This window comes from Microcaecilia unicolor, chromosome 8 (genome assembly GCF_901765095.1).
Source record: "Microcaecilia unicolor chromosome 8, aMicUni1.1, whole genome shotgun sequence".
NCBI classification, from domain to species: domain Eukaryota; kingdom Metazoa; phylum Chordata; class Amphibia; order Gymnophiona; family Siphonopidae; genus Microcaecilia; species Microcaecilia unicolor.
Window position 1 is genome coordinate 97036665 of NC_044038.1, and position 18243 is coordinate 97054907.

At 42.2% G+C, this 18243-nt stretch overlaps 1 protein-coding gene across 1 annotated transcript in view; it reads left to right on the forward strand.

Annotated features, from left to right (window-relative positions):
- The window catches only part of LOC115475651, a 451633-nt gene that overhangs the window by 166035 nt on the left and 267355 nt on the right, over nucleotides 1–18243 (forward strand). The window contains exons 7-8 of the mRNA XM_030211552.1: nucleotides 5921–5971; nucleotides 10708–10755. Coding sequence (XP_030067412.1) covers nucleotides 5921–5971; nucleotides 10708–10755 — 99 coding nt within the window. The remainder of the gene's footprint in view (nucleotides 1–5920; nucleotides 5972–10707; nucleotides 10756–18243) is intronic.

Genomic DNA, 18243 nt, shown 5'->3' on the forward strand with positions numbered 1-18243 from the left:
CTGTCATTTTATGGTTTTTTTTTTTAATTTATTGATGGGGTTATTTTAATATGAATGCACCAACTATGTTGTTTATAAGTCTACATTTGTAATTTTGTGTGTGTTGGCTGTGATCTGCTTATGCTTAGAAGGAAAAACTAGAATAAAAAATAAACAACTCTTTCATACGTATATGGTAGATACTGTAGATTAGCTTCCTTCTTTCTCATAAATACAATACAGAATACAATATCATACCCATACTTCAAATCCAACAAAGACTTATCAAACACTCCAGACTCCACCAACCTGACACTCACCAAAGTGAAGGAAGATCATCAAAATATGATCACCACCAAAGCAATGGAAGGAAATATCACAACAAACAGACACCATCCGACAAACGACAACTTACAAGAATTCACACAACACCTAACCTAGCAACCCAATACCAAAATATCCAAGTGGGTTACATTAATGCTAGGTCCATAGTTAACAAAACAACAACAATATTAGATTGGATTAAATCAGAAAACCTCGACCTTATCTTCATCAGTGAAACATGGATCCACAATCAAAAGGACCCTATAATCCTTGAACTATGCTCCCCAGGCTATAACATCACTCACTGGACCAGACTGGAAAAGAGAGGTGGAGGTATCGCGTTAATCTACCGAGAACAATTCATTACAGAAACCATCACCGAGACCGAGTCCATAACACCCCAACTAGAAATTGCTTCATTCAGAATCCAAAACAAATCTCAGATTGACCAGCTGACCTGCATCCTGTTTTATAGACCGCCCGGTAACTGGCACGAAAGCCAGCCTATCTTCACAGATTTTATCTCAAAACACTTACGTAAACCACTCCAATACACTAATACTAGGCGACATAAGCCTTCACCTAGAAGATCCCAACTCAGCCAATGCACGTGAATGCAAAGACTTCCTACAGTGGATCTCACTTGGTCTCACATGCAAGCTTCCCACACCAAAGGTCACACATTGGACCTTCTATCACATAAACTGTCCACAGATCAAAACCTATCATTAACAGATATCACATGGTCAGAAGCACCTTGGACCGATCATTACAAACTGAACCTATCCTTAAATTGGCGAAAGAAGGTCTCAAATCGTACATTAGTACAGACAACTTATTGTCAGGTTCTCAGGTTCAGAGCCCGCGGGGCTGGGCTCTGGAGCAAACGTGAGCCCTTGGGCTGCTGACGAGGAGCGACAGCAGCAGGCAAAACCCACCAACCAACACTGGGTAAGCACACCGGCAGGGACTGCAGGCACTGCCCAGCGAACCGGAACACATGGACTGGAATCCCCCGGACTGGAGGACACAGGACTGGAACACTGGACTGCAATCCCCCGGACTGGAACACCCACCGGACCGGAACACACTGGACTGGAGCACACCAGACTGGAACACACACCGGACCGGAACACACTGGACTGGAGCACACTGGACTGGTCCCCCGGACTGGAGGACACAGGACGGGAACACGGGACTGGAGCACACTGGACTGGTCCACACAGCTTCACCTGCACTTAGCTACTAAGCCCCCCAGGAGTTGAGCTCATGGGTTCGAGTAGCCGGCAGGACTTACTGGACGACACAGGGACCAGGACTAGAACAAGCTGTAACTGAAGTGCACCTAACTCCTAAAGTGACCAAAAGTGTTCCTAAGCCCAGCACCAACAGAAAAGCTCCTAAGCCCTCCACTAACAGCAGTGCTCCTAACAGAAACTAACAGGGGTGCCCCTACACCCTACACGAACAGAAGTGCAGGGAAACCACAAGGGAAAAGGAAGGGAAGACAAATGCCAGACCTAACACTGGTACTTCCTAAGCACCAAGCTGCAGCAGCTAAACATGGGTTCTCACCCTGGTGCTTCCTAAGCACCCAGCTACAGCAGCTAAACACAGGTCATGAGGAAAAGTGGGGCAAGCACAAGGAAACAAGCAGGAAAGCCAAATACCCCAACAACAAAAGGTGCTTCCTAAACACTTACTAACAAGGGTGCTCCCAGCACCAAACTCCAGCACTGCACTAACAGCAGTGCTACACACCGTAGCAAAAGGGAAAGCAGAGGAGCCAAAGGGAAAAACAGGGAAATCAAACACACAAGTCACAAGTGCACACTGACTGCACTAAACTAACCTGGACCTAAAGCAAGTAGCCAGAAGCAAACGTTGCGAAGGCCCTGAAGGAAAGAACCCACTTCCTTATCAAGGCCCTCCCAGATGATGTCACTCTCCCTAGAGCCAGGCAGAACACATTCAAACCCCGAGAGGCCCAACCCACATCAATGCAGCACCGAGAAACTCTTGAAGCCAGTACACCCAGGGAGAGGTAGAGCAACTCAGACCACACCCACAGCTGCAGTGAAGTGACAATTAACCCCATGCTGCTGGAAGCTGCCAGCACAGAGAGACAGAGCCAGCTCAGAAAGGACAGAGAAAGAAACAGAAGCCAGCTAAGAAGCTGACTCCCAGGAAAGAGGTAAGTTTGAGAGGGGTTCAGACCCCAATCATAATACTTATACTACGAGAGGGCAAATAGACCCACAAACATTCTGGCAACAGATGTATGATAACGAATGGACAACACGAACTGACTCCATACACTACCTCAACCACTGGGAGGCTAAATGCAGAAGCGTACTAAATGAAATAGCACCCTTAAAAACAAGAATATCAAAAAGACAAAACTCGGTACCATGGTTCAATGATGAACTAAAAAAAACACAATCCAGGAAACTTGAACAAGCATGGAAAAAAACAAAAAACGAACATACGCTCAATGCATGGAAACAAATACACAGAAAATACATCATCCCCCCTCTCCGAGTTCCAGGGTTGTCCCCCCGTTTTTTTTTTTTTTAGTTTTTGTACAGGTGGTGCATTCCCCCCTCCCCTCTCATCCCCTCCTCCAAGTTCCAGACCCCCTCCCTCCCTCCCCCCCCAGTTCCAGATCCCCGTCCTCCCCCCAGTTCCAGACCCCCCCAGTTCCAGACCCCCCTCCCTCTCTCTGAATTCCAGACCCTCCTCCTTCCCCTCCAAATTCCAGACCCCTCCTGCTTTCCGAGTTCCAGACCCCACCTCCCTGCCCCCCTTCCTCCGATTTCCCGACCCCCCCCTCAGAATTCCTGACCCCTGGACCTCCCTGCCGCGACTCTCTCGAGCCCCCCCTTCCCGCCGCCAACCCTGCAGGCATCGTAGCCCATCTGTGAAGAAAGTTACGAACACAGGCAGGCAGACACATAGAACGTTGGAGGTGAGAATTATTATATAGGACGCGTCATAATGGGTCTGGTGACATCAGCTAGGGCTTCGGAGCCCATCTGTGAAGAAAGTTACGGACACAGGCAGGCAGACGCATAGAATGTTGGAGGTGAGAATTATTATATAGGAAGACTCCTCAACCACTTTGGGATTATTGGAAACGTACACAATTAGATCAAGGGCTTTTTAACCACCAGAACATACTAAGTAAAATCAAATTCAAACATATCACCACTGTGGAAAGCAGCCTGTGGAGTGCCCCAAGGATCACCATTATCACCAATACTCTTCAACATGATGATGAGCCCACTGGCAAAGTCCTTATCCAAACGAGGCCTTAACCCATTCATCTATTTAGATGATGTCACAATCTACATTCCCTTCAGACATGACCTGATTGAAATAACCAAAGAAATAAGCGATGGCCTGAACATTATGAACTCCTGGGCAAACTCATTCCAACTGAAATTGAACACTGAAAAAACTCACTGCCTTATCCTATCATCTCAACATAATAACTTCAAACCCGCATCCTTATACACCCCAGGACACACACTCCCTATTTCAGATCGCCTAAAAATACTTGGCGTAACTGTCGACCGCAATCTCACTCTCGAGAGCCAAGTAAAAACTGTAATAAAGAAAATGTTTTACTCAATGTGAAAACTCAAACGAATAAAACCTTTTTTTCCGAGGGATACCTTTCGTAAACTAATATAATCAATGGTCCTAAGTCATGCAGATTACTGCAACAGAATCTATGATGGATGCAAAGAACAACTCACAAAAAAAACTCCAGACCGCCCAAAATACAGCAGCCAGACTGATATATGGTAAAACACGATTGGAACGCGCCAACCCCCTTCGAGAAAAGATGCAATGGATCCCAATCAAAGAACGAGTCATCTTCAAAATCTGCACTTTAGTCCACAAAATCATTCACGGCATAGTCCCAGGATACATTGCGGACCTCACTGATCTACCAACCAGAAACAGACTCGGATCAGTACGATCATACCTAAACCTACATTACCCAAACTGTAAAGGGCTAAAATACAAAACAACTCACGGATCTAATTTTTCCTACATAAGCGCACAACTATGGAATGGATTCCCGTTTGTAGTGAAAACAATACATGACCACCTAAACTTCAGAAAATCATTGAAAACCCACCTCTTCAAAAAAGCTTATCCCACCAGTCCAACATAAATCCGACACCCAACAACACAACATAATCAAAGATCATACTGGACAATTTACTTCCTCAACCCCATGACGCCTGATATACTTCTATCTCATGTCACCACAACAGAATCTTGTATTTGTTACCAACCGTAATGGCAAACGCCTTTACGATACTTTGTAAGCCACAGTGAGCCTGCAAATAGGTGGGAAAATGTGGGGTATAAATGTAACAAACAAACAAACAAACAAATAAATAAATAAATAAAGGGGGTAATTTTATACATGTTCAGGCTGCTTTCTGGACAGACCAACCCCTTAAAGGGCATGGCATGAAAAAGTTACTTCCTGCTGCAAGGACTATAGTGACACTTGGGTACATCCTCCCCTGCTGAATAAATTGAAAATGCACAACTACATTAAGGAAGCATGTAAACTTTTTTCCAGAGAGAGAAGGAGAGTTTCGGTAAGGTAAAGATTTTCCTGGAACAGGAGAATGAAAAAAAGTTGTAGCTGTTAGACCATGAATTCTTCTTCTTCTCTGCCAGCCAGTCAATGGCACTGAATTTCTTTAATAAGTGGCATTGTTTCTCCTCTTAAGCCTTTCTTTCTGCAGAGCAGCATAGATCCCTATTGGAGTAGAAACACTTGAGAAGAACATTTACACATACAGCCATACACCGGCAGTTACAAAGTTAGCAGGCTGAATACCACCGCTAACCGGATAAATGACAACTTTCCTGGAACAGGAGAATGAAGAGAAGTTATAGCTGTTAGTCAATGGACTCTTTTTCCTTTCTGCCTGCCAGTCAGTGGCACTAAATCTTTTTAATAAGTGGCATTGTTTTTCTTCTGAAGCCTGTCTTTCTGCAGAGAGGCATAAATTCATATCGGAATAAAAACACTTGAGAAGAATGTTTACGCATACAGTCATACAGAGGCAGTTATAAAGTTAGCAGGCTGAATATCACTCTTAACTGGATAAATGCCAACTTCCCCAACTACCTGTCTCCCATCCGTATAATAAGCATTGAATAAATCATAAATCATCTGCTCTGACACTACCTGGATAGCGCCAAAGCAGTCAGTCTTGATTTTTTGTGGCATTATCTGGATTACTCCTGTTGAATATTGACCGCATTAGTTTTAAAAGTTCTTTACTTTCTGGAGGATAACTGATTGACTTCCTAAAGTTCATGCTGAGATTCGTTCTCTTTATGTTTTGTCATCAGTTATAGAACTCAATGGCTTCACTGTCATATTGTGCCTGTCTGAATCCCCTACAAGGTTTTTCATATTGTGTGATTTCTCCAAAAGCCACAATGTGAACAGATTCAGAACAGTGGGGCTGGAATCAGGGGTCTCTGGATTTCTAAATTAGGGTTCCAATCACTTTTCCAGTGAAGTGAGATGCAAAAGATGACTTCATCATGGCTGACATATCTGTTTTAATTTCAGAATCATGGATAAAAATATTTGCAAATCTATTTCCATTTGGAATGCATCCAGGTAAGCATTCAAATAAATGTGTGGATAAGTATAAAAGATCACTGTACAAAGGTATAGAGCTTAAGGAAGACACTACTGATGTAGAGTAACTAAGCAAGTACTGTTACTACTTGGAGTCACTATGAACCACTGTGAGGAGGTCTATTGCCTTAAGATGCCCAGTCCTTTACTCTGGACCCCCTCATGTTATGCCAGTGTACAACTTTAAACTTGATGATTGGAATTGATAGTTCTTTGATTGCAATTTAGATTACCTTTTCGTTTTGGTTAATTGTGATACGTTTTGCTATAGCTGAAGGCAAAATCATTGTAAAGATTTGAATCCCAAACAATTTTAGAAATAATTTCTGGTTCTATTTTTTTAAGAATATTTTGCAAATCCAGAGCTTAATTTCTGGGAGAATGGCCCAGAAAACATTTCCACAGATTCTTTTCAGAGCAACATATGTGTTCTGCTCCAGTCCCTTCCTTTCTGGAACCCTGGAGGGAAGAGAAGAGGAGAGGAGGGGTGAGCCTAGAATATAACAGAGAACAGTTACCCTGCAGCCTAATCCAGCTCCTCATCTCCCGTTGCTTTTTCCTTAGCCCACTCACTCCCATCCATGGATCCACAGTTCCACTTTCTTTGGGTCTACAAATTAACCCCCATGTTCACTAAGCTGCGTGAAAAAGCATGTCATATATTCCATGAGTTGGTTAGCGGCTATGCCCTCCAATATCTTGGTGAGTAGGGGGATGGACGCTACAGGTCTGTAGTTGGATATGACATCCCTCATGATTTTGTTATTTCTTGGGATGGAGAGGTTAGGATGATTCTCCTTTTTCCTTCTACATGCTTTTTATTTTCTGATATTTCCTGGTTGAACCATGAGTGAGTTGTTCTCCTGTGGTGATTTCTCAGGTTCTCTGGTGCCATTTTGTCCAATGTTTTGTGACTTTCCTCATCCCATTGGTTCAGAAAGGTAGTTGTGTCATGCTGGTCTAACACATGGCTTTGGTTTATGTTGTAAAAAACAACAAGAAAAGTGGAAGAAACCCAAAAAGACCAGACTGAAACCACAGATGGTAAGAGCACCAAAAAAAGTTTTATTGGGACCCATATGTAATTGTGATTTCATCCGTCTCTTGACTTGATATTTTACCTTTGCCTTGGCCTATGGATACACCGGGCCTCTATGGTAAACATCAATGTCACGCCTGAACTTTTCCATCTTACCTTGTTTCAGCTCTGACCATCTGTGGTTTCAGTCTGGTCTTTTTGGGTTTCTTCCGCTTTTCTTGTTGTTTTGTGTGCTTTTGCAGGAGATTTGGACTCTTTTTTTTTGTTGTCCTTTGGTTTATGTTGTGCCAGAATTGGTCGGCGTCTATTTTTCCATACCCACTGTCCCTTCAGCTGAAACATGGTCAACCTCTGCACCCTTGGAGGCTTATGTTTCTAAATATACTGAAACATTCTCCTGTGTAGGGATCGGAAAAAATTATCTGGCAAGGCTATCAGCAGTGCCACAAACAAATAAAGCAATTTAAGTAAGACCATCATCTTAATCACATGAACCCCGCCCAGCCAAGAAATGTGCAGATGTGTCCATTTCTCCAAATCAGACCAAATCAGGACAGGATTCAGGTGTATACAGTGTCGGAAAAATAACTTGGTAAATACTTTGCTAATGTGTTGGGACTCTCTCAGAATACCTAATCATAGTAATGTGATTTCTCAGATGCTTCTGCTTTAGTTTATGTGTCAATAGCTTCCCTGCCCTTTTGCCAGTTTCAAATTATTCTTGTTGAAGGGTTTGCATTTGTTCTGCAAGCTCTTCAAGCTCCAGGTCCTTAAGACAATTAAGTATGAATTCTATTTGTGTGAGAAGCATTTTTGTCCTCCAATTGCACTTATGTTGTTGTTCAAGCTGTATCAATTGTTGCCTCAGGGTCTCCTGTGTTTGTGATCGCTTTTTACATCTATGTGCCCCTAGGGAGATGGTCATTCTCTCACTTAACAACCTTCAGTCCCTCCCAGAAGGTCCTAGGGGAGATTTCAGCTAGGTCATTGAAAGAAATATACTCTTTAAAAGCTCCCTCCAACTGTGTCACATTCTGAGGATCCAACAAGCTACTGTCATCAAATCGCCAATATCTCTGCCCATATGCCTCAGAAGCTTCTTGAAGGGAAAACCAAACAGGAATATGGTCTGGCCAGAGGTGAGGCTCAATGACTGCTGCCCGAACTCAGAGGACTAGTTTTTCTACCCTCCAGAAATCAAGTCTTGAATGAGTATCATGAACTCCCGAGTAACAGGTATAATTGCAGTCTCTAGGGTGGAAATGCCTCCAAGGGTCTACCAGGTCCCATTTTGATGAAATAACTTTCAATCATTTCCTATCTGCTTGCCCATAATAGACTCCCATCGCTGAGTTATCCAAAACTGGGTCAGGTGTAAGATTAAAGTTGTCTCCTATGAGCAAGTGTCCCTCCAAATTAGACCCAATAGGCTCCTCAGGTTCCAAAATAAAATGCTTTCTGCTCTGAATTGGGTACATTAAAGCCCCTAACATTCATAGTTAGCGTAATGAGCTGTTTAACAGGCAACACAATAGAAAGGAACATATACAAATTCTATTTGAACAAAGAGAATACAGAGCAAGAAACCCAAACAAGTACACAAGGGAGCATCCCTCAAACACCGATGCCCATAGACCCTAACTATCTTCCTCCCCCTTCCCCCTCCTTTCCTGTTTCCCCCACCCCTCCCCTCCCCAACCAGTCAATCAGTCCCATTGACAGCAGGCCTTGCAGTGGAGTGCAGGCACTAAGCCCTCCCCCCCCCCCCCCCCAATTAAATATCAGAAGACAGTTGTCAGTGTACAAAATGCCAGCTAGCAAGAATAATGGCCTCCTAGGAAGCAAATCTGATTTCACAGGGTCACAATGCTCCATCCTGTACATGCAGCAAAAACCTCAACAATGCAAAGAGTCATTCAATACTCAAACCAGACAGTCTTTATCCATGGTAGAGACATCAGAATTACACTGTACTCTGTAGGTCTTTGGATCGCCCTGGCGACAGTGCCGCACCAACTGTACTATCTTGCCGCCTTCCACCTCTCGGTGTTCCCGCCCTCCCACTTCCTTCCATAGAACCACCTATTTCAACAACTGCAAGGCCTCCTGGGGCACAGAGACCTTATGCATGTGATTTTGAAGCACAAATGATAATCCAAAAGGATAATGCCATCGATACCAGGTGTTATGCGATGTAAGGCATCTGGTGATCTCTCAAAATTCTCAACGTTTGCATAGTACAATGGCTGACATGTCTGCAAAAATTTCCACATTGAACTACTCCTAGGTAATGTTGTCCACTTACTGCATTGCATGCAATGTGCTCTCCTTTACAGGAAATATGAGGGAGCAGGCCACAATGTCTCGTGGGTGATCTATGGGCTTTTGCCACTAGTACAGACCATGTACACATGCATCTGATATGCTTTCCATGTTGGTGCACATTTTTTGCACTCAGCCTATTTTCATGTTATTTGCTTACAACATTGGGGAGCAAAATATTTGTGTTAGCTTGTGTTAGGAAACCACACACTAAGCTTTAATATGTGGCTCTAATACAAGGTAAGTGCATCAGTTCCTGTTATATCTATGGAAAAACCTGTTTAAGGAATATAATTGCAACACTTGGTGGTAATTTTAGAAGCTCTGTTCATGTTTTTTGACATCTGAAAATTAGCATTTAAATGTCCTTATTACATAGGTGTTCAAATCCCGATTTTTTAAAGCCAGGATATAGATGTCTAAAGCTTCAGTATGTCCGTTTGTCAAGAGAGTGTGGTCTGGGTGTGTTTTGGGTGGGACTAAGAAAGGGCCAAAATATGGACATCCAACTCTGATTGCAGAAGGTGAAGGAATGTCCAGAAAGATGGATGTCTGTATTTAGACCTGGTACTTGGTATGTCCAGGTTACAGAATGGTGCTCCAACCGAGCAGTTCTCCACTGGAGTAAGGGAAATCAGATTAGGTATTTTTCTGTCACTGGAGGGCTCAAAATTAAAAAAAAAAAAAATTACAAACAGCAACAATGGGTTTTGAAATTGTAATGTCTGGTTTTCAACTGGCTGCTCTAACCATTAGGCTCTTCCTTCTCATGGATGGCCACGTGGCTATTTTATAATATGGATGTTCCGCTGCTATCCATAAAGACATTCACATCCTTTGTTTTGCTTCATTCATAGTTTGAATGTTTCAGTTTGTAAAATGGATGTTCATATTGGATGTAACCAACATTTGGACGTCCATTTCTTATGGATTTTAGAACAGGATATATGTCAGCAGATCCTGTTCTAAAATATATGAGAAATGGATATCCATATCTGAAGTACAGACTTGGATGTCCATATTCTGAATTGGAGGTCTTTTTAAAATTCCAATCTTTACTACTTAGGATGTCAGAGGTACTTTCTCTTGTATCTTCATTGTTGAAGTTTGTTCACAAAGAAGGATATGTAGTTAGTCTATATCTTCTCCTTCATCTGCAGCGGGCCTAGCAGAAACTAGGCTGGTTAGGGAGCAAACACATTATCCTCAGGTCCCTCTTTGTGGCAGCTATGATTAAAAAGCAGAGCTGGGATTGGAGAGACAGTATCATATTAGAACATTTATTTCTCTAGGAATTAAAAATGTCATATATGTTTGTATAAAACTAAGTTATCTCCTTTATTTTCTAAACCAGACACAAAACTAAAGTTAAATCTGAGGCTTCCAGCTGGAGAGAATATAGGTGAGCCTTAAATCATATATATAAGACTTCCATCTAAGCATTATGGTTGTTACTTCTGCACCATATATATAGTAAATAACTTTCTTTCTCTCTGCATATGTATGTATAGAATCAGGTGGTTAGCTTTTTATTTGGTGTGGACTAAAGACCTTTGAAAGTCCACCCAACGTTTTTGTTTCTTTTTACTCTAAAGGCTGGGTGCTGCAATCAACAAATATACTCAGTTAAATTAGTTAGCGGACTGCATTTCTTTTGCTTATACTCAGGGGAAGGTGAGGAGGGTGGTGAGTTCCATTTTTTAAATTGTGTGCGCAATTACCCAAAGTAAAGTAACTCTCTGTCTCTCTCTCTCTCTCTCTCTCTCTAATATAATAATTCACACCGCCAACGTTCTGAAGCTGACTGCATGGCAGCGTGGCAGTGAGGCCGTGTAGTGTTCATAGGGTTCGTAATCGCCCCGCCCTCGAGGGAACTCTGTATAGTTGCCAGCCCCCATGCCTCCCTCCCTCCCTCCCTCTCTCTCTCTGCCCTCCAAGCACGACCTGTCCTCCAGCAGCCCCTCGCCTTCCTAAGTGCTGGCTGTATTTTAAAAATTCTTACCTTGGGGTGCGGCGTCCACAGTGAAGGCGAGCGGCGCTTCACACTGCCTTCGCAAGTGTCTCAGCTCTGCCTCTGGTCCCGCCCTTCCGGAAACAGGAAATGAGGGTGGGACCAGAGGCAGAGCTGAGACACATGCGAAGGCAGTGTGAAGCGCTGCTCGCCTTCACTGTGGACGCCGCACCCCAGGGTAAGAATTTTTAAAATACAGCCAGCACTTAGGAAGGCGAGGGGTTGTCATAGGACAGGTCATGCTTGGAGGGCAGAGAGAGAGAGGGAGGGAGGCGTGGAAGTTGGAGAGGGGGGCATGGACCTCGGAGGGAGGGAGGGAGGGGGCGTCCTGCAAGTCAAAGGGAAGGGGAGGGGGGGTCGTCCTGGAACTCAAAGGGGAGGGGGTCATCCTTGAACTCGAAGGGGAGGGAGGGAAGGAGGCGCGGGGGTGTGGAACTCAGAGGGGAGGGAGGGGGTCCTGGAACTCGAAGGGGAGGGGAGGGGGGAGGGGGGCCTGGAACTCAAAGGGGAGGGGGAGGGGGGCCTGGAACTCAGAGGGCACAAAGAGAGAGAGGTAGGGAGGGGGCCTGGAACTCAGAGGGGAGAGAGATGGAGGGAGGGGAGCCCTGGATATGGGTGGATGGAGGAAAGGCCAAGGGAGAATGCAGAGTTGATGCACATGTAGGGGGGAGGGCAAGGGTCAGAGGAGAATTGCTGCACCACAATGGATGGAGGGGGCAGGAGAGAGATGCTGCACATGGATGGATGAAGGGGGCAGGGCACAGAAGGCGTTTGCTGCATATGGATGAATGCAGGGGAGAGAGCATAATTGGGGCACACGGGACACACACTACACTCTCTCACTCACACAGACAGACACACACACACACACACACATTCTGTCTCTCTCTCAATCACACGCTCTCTCTCTCTCTCTCTCTCTCTCTCTGACACACACTCTTTCTCTCTCACACATACTCACTCTCTGACACATGTTCATTCACTGTCTCATACATACTCACTAACTCTCTCACACACATACTCTCTCCTAACAGTTCCCTTAAAAACATAATCACCATTAGAGTACAACCTTGCTACTGCCCGTTTCATTTTTTTCAGAAATGGCCTTTTTTTTACTAGTGTATATATATAAAGACTGATATGGCCCAGCCAGTCTATCCAGGAGTAATTTCTCCATCATACAAGTATCCTGTTTCCAACAGTAGCCAATCCAGGTCACAATTACCTGATAAGATCCCAGAGCAGTAAAACAGATTTTATGTTGCTTTTCCTAGAAATAAGCAGTGGATTTTCCCAAGTCCATCTTAATAATGGATTATGGACTTTTCTTTTAGGAAGTTATCCAAACTTTTTTTAAACCCTGCTATGCTAACTGCTTTTACCACATTTTCTGGCAACAAATTCTAGAATTTAATTTACACATTGAATGAAGAAATATTTTCTCTGATTTGTTTTAATTTACTACTTAGTAGCTTCATTGCATGCTCAATTGGTAATTAATTAGTGATTCAGTATGGTCTCAGTTATCCGACCTAAATGGGACCAACCCATTGTTGGATAACTGAAAAGTTGGATCATACGGAAAACACTGCATAAACCCTTCAAACAATACATAATCAAAGGCACAGAGTTCCTGATTTTCAAAATATGTTCTATAAAAAAGATTTTCAATAGAAATAAATGCAATAACATCACCAGGGGGTTTGTCAGATATGCCAGATGATCAGATTACTGAAGGTCAGATAATCAAGACTACTGTAACTTTCAGTAATTGGCCTTAAGAAGTGTTAATTGGCACTAAATAGGAGTTACATGCATAACTGATCTGCATCCTTATTCTATAAACAGCTTTCCTAATTTCAATTGCAGATCTCCTAAGGGTCGTAGCCATGGGAGGGGCATAGATGGATTGGGGATGTGCCTTTTTAATCACAGTTGTATAGAATACTTGCATTTATGTGCCTAAATGCAAGTAGGTTGGCGTGAGCATTTATACTAGCCTTTGGCTGGCTTTAGAGCTTGCACCTAAAGATGGGCATAAGAATGTGCACTTAAACTAGTATTCTATAATGGCAGTTCATCATGGAACTGCTGTTATAGAATTCATGCTTAGCACCCAGTATCTCAGAGCCTATATTTAGGTGTCATTTCCTGAATCTACCTCTAAGGCTCTTTTGCAATCCAAAGTGTGCAGTGCATTTTTACATTTGTCAACCTGAAGTTTTTGGAATAAATATTGGAAGGATGATAGATTAAGATAGAACTCTAACACTACCTCTGGAAAGAATTTAGGATGCTCTTGTCCATGCACAAATTTCCAGTCTGAATTTACATGCACAAGAACATATTTTTATCAAGAAAGAACACAAATACAAACTGTTCTTTAAATCAATTTCATTTTATTTTGGGTAAAACCTGGAATACAACCATCACACATATAACTGATGTGCATATTGGACATACAATTTTAATACCTATTTTTACACATAAAGGGCTAAATGGGCTAATGGTGGAGGAGTGGCCTAGTGGTTAGGGTGGTGGACTTTGGTCCTTGGGGAACTGAGGAACTGAGTTGGATTCCCAGCACAGGCAGCTCCTTGTGACTCTGGGCAAGTCACTTAACCCTCCATTGCCCACCGCATTGAGCCTTCCATGAGTGGGAAAGTGTGGGATACAAATATAACAAAAAAAAAAAAAAAATTCTATAAATGGCACCTTAAAATTGGTAATGAAAAACCATGTGCTTAGCATGATTCTATAAACTACATCTAAAGTTAGGCATAGGTTATAGGAGATGCTTATGTGCCATTCTTGCGACTAAAATTTAGGTGCACCCATTTAGGCCATTTAAAACCAGACCTAAATACCTGTGCTTAACTTAGGCACCGATCGGATATTTTCCATAATAGTGTGCATAGATTTTTGAAATGCCCACAACCTGCCCATTCCTCACCCATGGCCATTCCCCCTTTTTGACTGAACGCATTAGAATTTACGTGTACCACCTTATAGAATACACCTAGAAAGTTGTGCACATAAATTCTATTTAAAGCCAATTAGTGCCACTAATTGGTTAAGTACCAATTATCGGCACTGATTAGCTTGTTAATCAATTAAGTTGTGTATGCAATTTGGCCATGTGGCTGCTTTTGACACTGTTGATCACCGCCTAGTCTTTGATACGCTGTCCTCACTTGGATTTAAGGGCTTTGTTCTTTCCTGGTTTTCTTCTTATCTCTCCCATCATACTTTTATTGTATACTCTAGTGTATCCTGTTCCACTTCCACCCCAGTATCAGTTGGTGTACCTCAGGGATCTGTCCTGGGACTGCTTCTTTTCTCCCTCTGTACTTCTTCCCTTGGTACTCTGATCTCATTCCACACCAGAAATCTGAGCAGGAATCCAGGCCAAAGTATAAGCCTGCCTGTCTGATATTGCCGTCTGGATGTCTCACCACCATCTGAAACTAAACATGACCAAGACTGAGCTTCTTATCTTCTCCCTAAACCAACCTCTCCTTTTCCCCCATTCTCTGTCTCTGTAGATAACACGCTCATCCTCCTTGTCTCATCAGCTTGTAACCTTGGGGTCATCTTTGACTCCTCTCTCTCCTCTGCACATATTCAACAGACTGCTAAAACCTGTCGTTTCTTTCTCTATAATATCACCAAAATTTGTCCTTTCCTTTATGAGCACACTACCAGAACCCTTTAAGCTAGAGGTGATAAGAGTGTGGATAAGGGTTCTGGTAGTGTTCTCAGAAAGGAAATGACAAATTTTGGTGATATTATAGAGAAAGAAACGACAGGTTTTAGCAGTCTGTTGAATATGTGCGGAGAAGGAGAGAGAGGAGTCGAAGATGACCCCAAGGTTATAAGCTGCAACTTGCTTCTCACAGGTTTCCCACTAAGCCATCTCTCTCCCCTTCAATCTGTTCAAATTTCTGTTGCACGACTTATATTCCACCACTGTCACTATGTTCATATTAGCCCCCTCGTCAAGTCACTTCATTGGCTCCCTATCCGTTTCTGCATACAGTTCAAACTCCTCTTATTGACTTATAAGTGCATTCACTCTGCAGCTCCTCAGTACCTGCCACTCTTATCTCTCTCTACACTCCTCCCCTGGAACTCCGTTCACTGGGTAAATCTCTCTTATCTGCACCCTTCTCCTCCACCACTAACTCCAGACTCCATTTCTTTTACCTGGCTGCACCATATGCCTGGAATAGATTTCCTGAGCCAGTACATCAAGCTCCATCTCTGGCCATCTTAAAATGTAGGCTAAAAGCCCACCTTTTTGATGCTGCTTTTAACTCCTAACCCATACTCATATATTCAGGACCGATGTTTTATCATTCCCACCTTAGAAATTCCCTTATCTCTTATTTGTCCTGTTTGTCTGTCCTAATTAGATTGTAAGCTCTGTTGAGCAGAGACTGCCTCTTTATTTCCAGTATACAGTGCTGCGTACGTCTAGTAGCAGAATAGAAATGATATGTAGTTCTAGTAGTAGTAGTAACATTTGATATTTTTACTTTTACCAAAATAATAATTTTATTAATTTTTTCTACTTACAGAGGCGTATTTTCAAAGCACTTAGACTTACATCCTTCTAGCTTTCACCATCACCTTTTCTACCTATTTGGCCATCTTAAGATCATCACATATTATCACACCCAAGGCCCGCTTCTCTTTCATGCACAGAAGTTCTCCACCCCTAAACTGTACTTTTCTTTCGGATTTTTGTATTACCCTGCATTTTTTAGTATTAAATTTAAGCTGCCAAATTTCATACCATTCCTCTAGCTTCGCTAAATCCTTCCTCATGATATCCAGACCGTTGGGGTGTCTACCCTATTGCAGATTTTAGTATCATCTGCAAAGAGGCAAACCTTACCAGACAGCCCTTCAGCAATCTCACTTATGAAAATGTTAAAAAGAACTAGCTCAAGAACCGAAACCTTGTGGCACACCACTGGTAACATCCTTTTCCTCAGAATGAGCTCCATTTACCACTACCCTCTGTGACCTTACACTCAACCTGTTCCTAACTCTGTCAGTCACTTTGGGGCCCATACCAAAGGCACTCAGTTTATTTATTAGTCGTCTATGAGGAACCGTGTCAAAGGTTTTGCTAAAATCTAATTAGCTCTCAAGTCACCCAGTAAAAGAAATTAATCAGATTTGTCTGACAAGACCTGCCTCTGGTGAAACCATGTTGCCTCAGGTCCTGTAATCCATTGAATTTCAAAAACTTTACTATTCTCTCTTTTAAAGGCATTTCTATTAACTTACCACAAAAGTCAGATTTACTGGCCTGTAGTTCCCAACTTCTTCTATACTTCCACTTTTGTGAAGAGGGAGGAACCACATCCTCTCTTTTACAGTTTTACAGGACCACTTCTGACTCTAAGAAGCATTGACAAGGACAGCCAACAGAGCTGCTAGAATTTCCCTAAGTTCCTTCAATATCCTCAAATGTATGCTAGTGGGCCCCATTGCTTTATCCACCTTTAGTTTAGCCAGCTCCTCACAAGCACAGTCCTCTGAAAATTATTCCAGGACTACCACCCCTCCTATTTGTGTTTATTTTCTATGGTCCTACTCCTAGCCCTTCAGCTGTGAACATAGAACAGAAATATTTTTTAACAATTAAGCCTTCTTTATCAGCTTCTATATATTTTTTTCCTTAACCCTTAAGCCTCAACAATGCCACTTTTGCATTTCCTCATATCACTAACATAACTAAAAAAAATGTCTTGTCCCCCCATTTTATCGTATTGGCTATTTTGTCTTTGTTTTCCTGAATATTCTACCAGCTTCTCTTAGCTTTTCCAGATATTGTCGCTTGTCTTCCTCTTTCTGCGATCTCTTGTAGTTTATAAAGGTTAACCTCTTTTTCCTTACCTTTTCAGCTACTACTTTTGCTGCCTTTATAATAGCTCCTTTCAGTTTTGCACACTTCTTTCAAACTTCTTCCAGATGTTCCAGTCCAGATAGCAGTTACTTGAGGTAATCCCTCATCTAAATAACGTGATGTTTTTAATGTTTAGATCCTTAACTTTTGAATGAAATCTTTCCACACCTATCTTACTTTTATACCACACCATCTGGTTATCACTGGATTCCAGACGATGACCTACTATAATATCAGAGACACTCTCCCCATTAGTAAGCACCAAGTCCAGTATGATACCATCCCATGTCGGTTCCTCCTGTAGAGACTGAAGGGTTTCCACACATTTGTCAGTCTTGTACCAGTTCTCGAAGATATTCAAAGAGTTTATTATCATCATTTTCTAATTCAACACTTGCATTTTCATATTCATCTTTGTTATGCTATCCAGTTACAGAGAAGATTTTCACAAAGTTGTAATCAATGTTGGTTCTTGTTCTAACAATTTTTCACCTGATGGCAAAGTATTCTTTGCTATACAGAAGTCAAGTGTTTCAGACAAAGATTCCCTTGATCAATAACTGCAGACCCTGTAAGATGACATCAGTAATATTGCAGCCTTGCCTGATTTGAAGGAACTTTTTTATCAGACTGAACAATGCACTTCCTGCTGTTGCATTTGTTGAACACCTTTTTAGCTATGTTGGATTAATGACTAGCACATTTACATATGAGTTTTTATTCAAAATTTAGTTTTACTACAAGCAAAGTGGATTGAATTGTAGAGCAATATAGTTGCTGAGATAAAAACGTTTACAATAGTTGCATTCATTATAGTTAAGGTACTTTTACTTTTTAATAAAAAAATATATCAAGCAATAACTTTTTAACTTTCACATAAGTAAATTTTAATGTGTTCTTCACTATACTTTTACTTAAGTAAAAGTAAAAATAAATGTATATTTTAAAATATAAGTACT